Source organism: Perognathus longimembris, chromosome 28 (genome assembly GCF_023159225.1).
Source record: "Perognathus longimembris pacificus isolate PPM17 chromosome 28, ASM2315922v1, whole genome shotgun sequence".
NCBI classification, from domain to species: Eukaryota; Metazoa; Chordata; class Mammalia; order Rodentia; family Heteromyidae; genus Perognathus; species Perognathus longimembris.
Genome location: NC_063188.1, coordinates 35,107,067 through 35,114,394, shown reverse-complemented (window position 1 = coordinate 35,114,394; position 7,328 = coordinate 35,107,067). Strand labels below are relative to the sequence as shown.

General features: G+C 38.1%; 1 protein-coding gene across 1 annotated transcript; it reads right to left on the bottom strand.

Moving 5' to 3' along the window:
- Window positions 1–1,468: 1,468 nt before the first annotated feature.
- On the bottom strand, window positions 1,469–2,682 carry LOC125343711 (E3 ubiquitin-protein ligase SIAH1-like). The gene is made up of 2 exons (XM_048336234.1): window positions 2,667–2,682; window positions 1,469–2,489 (listed from the first exon to the last, which is right to left on the bottom strand). Exon 2 carries the CDS (start codon window positions 2,485–2,487, stop codon window positions 1,657–1,659), a length of 831 nt encoding a protein of 276 aa, XP_048192191.1. The 5' UTR covers window positions 2,488–2,489; window positions 2,667–2,682; the 3' UTR covers window positions 1,469–1,656.
- Window positions 2,683–7,328: the final 4,646 nt, after the last annotated feature.

The following is a 7,328-nucleotide window of genomic DNA, read 5'->3' as shown; positions in this document are numbered from 1 at the left end:
AGAAGGCTGATATTCAAGGACTTTGTTCAAACTTTAGTTTGAATCTAGGCAGCACTAGAAAGCCAATAAGTCTTTCATCTCCAAATAAAAAGTGGAGGTGACAATCAAGTGACAGAGCTCTAGCCTTGAGCAAAAAAGTTCAGAGACAGTACCCAGGTGCTGAGTTGAAGTTCTAGAACCAGAACAAAAAGAAGTCAAATAAAAAGTGCTCTTAATGGGAGGAATAATAAAAATAAATGACATTATACTCAAAAATTAAATACTACATGTTCATCATAAGGATGAGACAGAGGTCAATGACAAGTAAAAGAGATGTCATTTACTACAAAATATGCGTATTTCAAAGATACTACTTTTCTTAAGATGTAATTACTAATGAATAGATTAAAAAAATTAAGAGACATACTAGCTCATTGAAATACTAGTATATATAGTTATGAAAATCGATTTATGAGAGGTTTGGCAAAACAAAGTTCCAGAATTCTATTTCTTAAATTTGCAGATATTCTTTTAATGGAGTTACAAAAGACCAAAAACATTCTTGTTGCAAACTTCCTTTTTCAACAAATGATTTGCCTTAAATTATAAATACTGTATGATGATGCCTTCTTTTGTTAAACCAATAAATACAAGAACAATTTTTAAGGCGGCTGGGAATATGGCCTAGTGGCAAGAGTGCTTGCTTCGTATACATGAAGCCCTGTGTGTGATTCCCCAGCACCACATACATAGAAAACGGCCAGAAGTGACGCTGTGGCTCAATTGGCATAGTGCTAGCCTTGAGCAAAAAGAAGCCAGGGACAGTGCTCATGCCCTGAGTCCAAGCCCCAGGACTGGCAAAAAAAAAAAGAACAATTTTTAAATATGTGATTGGTCCAAGACGTTTGGGAGAAGGAGAAAGCCTGATTTTTTTCAGTATTTATATAAATCAGAATGTATTTCTTAATTTTTCAAAGAAAAGCATGAAAGTAGGACTCATTTGAAAGAGCTCGGAGACTGTTCTAATGTTACTCCCTTTCTGGAACTTTTATCTTCACACAATAGCTGAATTTAGAATATTTCTATTGAACTGATTAGTGAGGGAAAAGAAGATGTACTGAACATAGTCTTAAACAATTATGCATATCACAAAATTAAATTTGAAAAAGCACAAAAAATTGAGGGAAAAAACCTGAATTACAGAAGTCAAATTTATTTAATGGAAAACTAGAAAAACTAGCAAATATACACACACCTCAAAACAAAACAAGGGCAGCACCATGCATTGACTCACAAAGGTGGATAGCAATGGTCTGAGATCACTCAGATGGCTTGTCAGTTAAAGGAAACTCTCTTGTGCGTGTAAATTTTTTTTCCAAAAATACAATCAATCTGCAACGAACACAAAATCCAGAATTATCTTACAATTCTTCCTTTCTTAATACAAAAGATGCACATCTTGGGGGTTGTATATATACATATATATTTCCAGTGGTTTACTGTTGACTTATTTTTAAATATATTAATGTTACCACATGCAACTGTTTCCTGTATTTTACAGCCTTTCTTCTTAATTACCTTCATGTGCAGACCTTCTACCTACCAAGAGTTTCAGGTTAGCAGGCAGATGGGTGTCTTATTGTCTGTGAAATTAAACACTGGCCAGAAAATGCCAATTCAACACATGGAAATAGTTACGTTGATGGCTAGATTACCGTTTTCTGCAAAAAGCTGTGCAATGCTGGTGTCAAAGACTAGGCAGTCACTATTCATAATGGCTGTTGCAACTTCCTCATGAATAGACCCAGGAGTCGCTTCCCAAGTCAGTCGCCGCCTAGGACCACTTAGCTCAAGTCGATAAGCAAACTTTTCAGCCTGCTGGGGTGTTCCTATCAGCTGGACGACTGCGAAGAACTGCTCGTGACCGTCGTATTTTTCCTGTTTCTCCAAGACTAGCAAGAAGTGAAAGCCAAAACAGGACTGCATCATCACCCAGTCAATAGCACCAGGAAGGTCAATGTCTGTAGCAAGGAAAATTATATCCTCTGCATGTAGGGTTGTAATGGACTTGTGTTGCTGCAACAGATGTGGCCTCACGGCATCCAAAGGGCCTTGCCATTTACAGGAAGCACCAGGGCACGGGCAGAAATAAGGCCGAAACGCACACAGCTCCTCGTGGTCAGCTTTCTCTGTGTGTGGCAGACTTATTTCACATCCAGAAGAGGCATATTTACAAGGAAAAAGTACTAAATTAGCCACCTTCTCCATCGCCAAGTTGCGAATGGATCCCAACGGCCCCCGACAAGTCGGACAACGTAAGAGTTTCGGGCGACAGTTGCTGCAAACAAGATGGCCACTCTGACACTGAAGAATGGGTGGTAACACATAGTCAAAGCAAACCGGACACTCAAAAAGACTCGCCAAGTCACTGTTGGATACAGACGTCCTCCGCGATGGTGGACACGTGGAGGTACCAGTTGGTAATGCTGTGGCAGTCTCACGGCTCATTTCTACGGGTGGAGAGTACGCCGAGACCCAGGTCTTGGCTCAAACACGCTCCGTCGCCAGCCCCGGCCACCGCCACCGCCTCTCCCTTAGGCCAAGACCACGGACACTCTAGGCCGCTTCCACCGCCGCTCGAGAGCGCGCGCCGCCATGGCCGCCTTGGCGTGCCGCGCGTTCCCGACCTTGCCGCGCACGCGTTCCTGACCCTGCCGCGCGCACCCGCTAAATAGTACACTTTGTGGCGGCCGCCGTAGGGAAGCGAGGCACGGCACGCGTGCCAAACGCTCGGTGGCGGGGCCTCCAGAATTCTTTTAATATTTGAATATCTTACAAAGATAGTATTATTTTGTGCTTGAAAGTAAATATTTTTTAAAACTCTGTACATAGAAAGGAAAAAATAAATCTGGCGCCTATAAAATAAAAACAAGCAAACGAAACAAATTTAAAACCAGATAAGGTAAAATTTAAAGAAAATGGTATTAACAAGAACTAATGGCTTATTTCATAAATATAATGCCACAAAAATCAAGATAATTGGTAGGGTGACATGGAAAAAATAAAAGAGAAACATAATGTGGCACATGCTTACAATCCTAGCTTCTTGAGAGCCTAAGATTGGGTCACAATTTGAAGTACACACAGGCAGAAAAGCCTAGCGATTTAATCTCCAAAATAAACAGCAAAAAGCCCAGCTAGAGATGCGGCTTAAGTGTTAGAATGCCAGCCATGAGCAAGAAAGCCAAGCAAGAGCATGAGGCCATGAATTCAAGTCCCAGTACCAGCACATAGTCCCAGTACCAGCACATAAAAAGTAGAGAGGGTAGGGAAGAAAGATGAAAGGGTTGACATTGATCAAGATAATTGATTGAATGGTAACCCCCTTGTACAAATATGTACTAAAAGATAATAACTGAAAAATGGGAAGGGGATATAGGAAGGCACAGACTGTCAACCCTTCTAATAAACTTCCACTCTCTCTCTCAAAACCCAAATGTCAGAGCAAATCAAGTAGCCAGTGGAATAAGAAGGATGTAGAACCAATATCAAAATGCATATAACAGAATATTGAAGCTGCAAGAAAATAGTTTCATGGTAACACAGTCCAACCTCTGTGCCTGCCTAAGAAATCAAACACACACACTCACACACACACACACACACACACACACACACACACACACACAACCATATACATGTTAATGAATGTTTGAACTTGCAAACATCAATAAAATCCATTTACTGTTTTCACCTAACAAAATAATTGATCTTCTTACAAATGACATTGTCTTACTACATCACCAAAGACAGACATATAAGGTTCCTTCATTTAATCCTATATAAATATGGGTGGCAATTGTTGTATATTCCCTAGGGTAGGATCAATAATTCCTCAAATTCAGCCACCATTCAAGCTGATTATTACATTCAATGAGATCTGTTTCAAGCTAGACACAAAAATCCATTGCTATTTTAAGATAATAATTAAAAGAGAGAAAAAAGTAGTTGAAATGTAGTAAACTATACAAAAACATCAAAAGCAAAAGAGAAAAAATACATAACTGCTATCATCTTCATTACTTTAGCTCTGTACAGGCTATAATTAATATTTATATGAATGCTAAACCACACTTTATTGCCTTCAACTTTAGGCAGGATTCATCTCATCACACTTGCTAGGCAGATACTATCAATTTAGCCACAATTCCAGTCATTTTTTCATTATTCTTGGTAGAATGCTAGTAAGTATTGACATGTCAGAATTATCTTTACTTAGGGATTTACTAATTCAGTATTCAGTATTCTTGAATTCTTGCATTTTGCTGGCATGAACTGCGATCTGGCCACCAAGCACAGCTGTTTAGTGCCTGTGTTACCATCTCAGTAAGATGTTGCCCAGCTCGGACTCAAGTTTTACTCCTCTATCTATCAGCCTCCTCAGTAGCTAGCGTTACAGTTATGAGCCACTGCATCTGGCTCCATCAAGTTCCTTTACCTCATGGAGTAATCCAGCCATTCCTGAGGCATAAGAAACATTAATAATCTTGCCTATGTTGATATTGTAGCTTTTCCTTATTTACTAACTAGACACAGAATTACTGACAATTATCCCAAAGAATTGTCTGTTTTGTTTACTAAGTTCTTCATGCCACTACTATGAAACCACAACATAATATCTCCTTGGTAAATAAGTTCAAGTACATATAGAAGAATTGCTTCCTTATTCTTTTTTTTCCACTTCCTTATTCTTCTGTTGATTTAGTGGTATGAAGAACTTACAAGAGCACAAGGAGAGAATGTATTTGAACTGAATCAATATCTTCAGTAAGTAGCAATGAAAGAAAGTGGTTGTGATAATAGTGGTGGTAATGCATTGCACCTCATAGGATGACACACATCCTCATGGAAATTATCTTTGCTGGCAACTGTTAAAAACTTGTTTGAGTCAAGTAACAGACAAATTAAGTGCCATAAATTTCTTGAAGTTTTAAGCAGAAAGACAAAAATAGGAAAGAAGGAAGGAAGGAAGGAAGGAAAGAGGGAGAGGGAGGGAGGGAGGGAGGGAGGAAGATTGTGAAAGAAAGAAAAAGAAAGAAAGACAATAAAGGGAAAAAAGGAATAGGTATACAGAGACGGAAAGACAAACTGACAAAGAAAAAGACACATAGACAAATATAGAAATGAAAATATAGAAAAACTGTAAGAGCAACCAAAAGACAGGAAGACAGAGATAGAGAGACAGACAGACTTTTGGAGAGACAACCAGAAAGTTCAACAGAAAGACAAAGACAGGAAGAAACGTAGAAAGAGAAAGCCAAACCAAAAGATAGTGATACAGGAAGATAGAAAGACATATTGAAAGAAAGACAAAGAGAAAGAGATGGGCATCAAGAAAGACATAAATATAGGAAAAAAAATCCAAGAAGATAGAAAAACTGAGTTACAAAGACAGGACAAGAGAGATACAAAAGGACAGAAATGGATAGATAATATAAAAGGACAGACTCAAAAACTGATGGACAGAGCCACAAGCAGGAAGTGAGACTTTAAGACCGAAGGAAAGAAAGAGACAGACAGACAGGAAGACAGATACAGAAAGACAGCAAGAGTGATAGAAGGACTGATAGAAGGAAAGCAAAAGATGAACAGATACAGAAGGACAGAAAGAGTGGCAGAAAGGCCCAGGCCCTCAGAAAGCCTGACATACATAAAGAAAGATTCATAAATACAAGAAAAGTGACAAAAAGAAAGAGAAACATACAGAAAGAGAAGGAAAGAAAAAAACCTGAAAGACTAAAGTATGCCTGATCTTAAGAACCATACACAAAACCTCTGCCAGAACCATGATATTGCACAAGGGCTGATGTTGTATTCTGGATATGGTTTGAATGCATTCCCAGAGGTTTCTGTGTTGAAGGCTTGTCTCCCAATGTAACAATACAGATCCCCAACAGATGTAAACTAAGAAACAGACTAGAACACCAATGAATAAACCCACCTACCGACAGCCCTCTGATTCTTGGCAAAGGTGCCAAACACATACACTGAAAACAGCCTCTTTCAGAAAACCAGTATTCACAAACAGAAGACAGAAGACAGAAACCCTGTCTCTCACCCTGTGCAAAAATCAATTCAAAATGGATTGAAGACCTGACACTTTTAAACTATTACCAGGAAACATCATGAAACTACTCGAAGAAATAGACACAGGCAAGGATTTTGTGAATAGGACTCCAACTGCTCAGGAAATAAAAGCAGGAACTGACAAATGGGGTTACATTCAATTAAAAAGCTTCTGTACATCAAAGGAAACAATTACCAGAATGAAGACACAAAACAGAATGAAAGAAAATCTCTGCCAGCTAATTATCTGATAGGAGACTTATATCTAGAATATATAAAGAATTAAGAAATTGCAAGAGAATAACTCAATCAATGAAAGGGAACTGAACAGACACTTCATAAGTAAAAGTCCAAATGACCAGTAAATAGATGAAAAAATATCTAACATCTTTAGCTATCAGAAAAAGTGCCATGCAAAACAACTCTGAAATTGCATCTCACCAGATTCAGGATGACATTCATTAAGAGATGAAAACCAATAACTCATGGAAAGCAAGAGAAAAAAAAATGGACCCTCATGATATTGATGGGAATGTGAATTAGTTCACACTATGATAATCAGCATGAAAGTTCCTCAGAAAATTAAAAATGACTACTATATTGATCCAGCTCTACAACTTTGTGTACCTCAAATCATCAACAACAGCATATAATGGAAATATCTGCCCATTCATGCAGCACAGTTCACAATAGCCAAGGTAGGATTCCATCAAGAGATGAATGTATGATTATACACACACACACACACACACACACACACACACACACACACAATAGAGTTGCATTCAGTCATACAAAAGAACAAAACTGTGTTCAAGAAAATGGATGGAAAACTGGTGATTTTGATACATAAGCAGTATATCAGACTTAGAGAAATAGTGCATGTTTTTTTCTGAAATGTAGAACATAGACTTTAAAAATGTATTAAAGTAGAAGGAAGATGATTTGGGAAGAAGAAAGAAACTAGTGAGAGGGGAAGGAGGACACGAGTGGTGAATAGGAGCTGAATATGACTAACATGTATAAAATGTACTGATGAAACTTGTTGTTTTGTATAATTTACATGTTAATAAGAAAATGAAAGGCAAGAGAAGAAATGAATCCTAGTGGGAAAGTAACTAAGAATTAAATAATAAACATTGTTTTAATGGTACACTAGTACTATCACACTGTTACTCAAATGTGGAAATGAGTAAAATCAGGCAAGGTGTGGTGGTACACAT

Excerpts from the sequence above, each read along its gene's own strand:
- LOC125343711 (XM_048336234.1), bottom strand. The coding sequence starts at position 2,487 with ATGAGCCGTGAGACTGCCACAGCATTACCAACTGGTACCTCCACGTGT.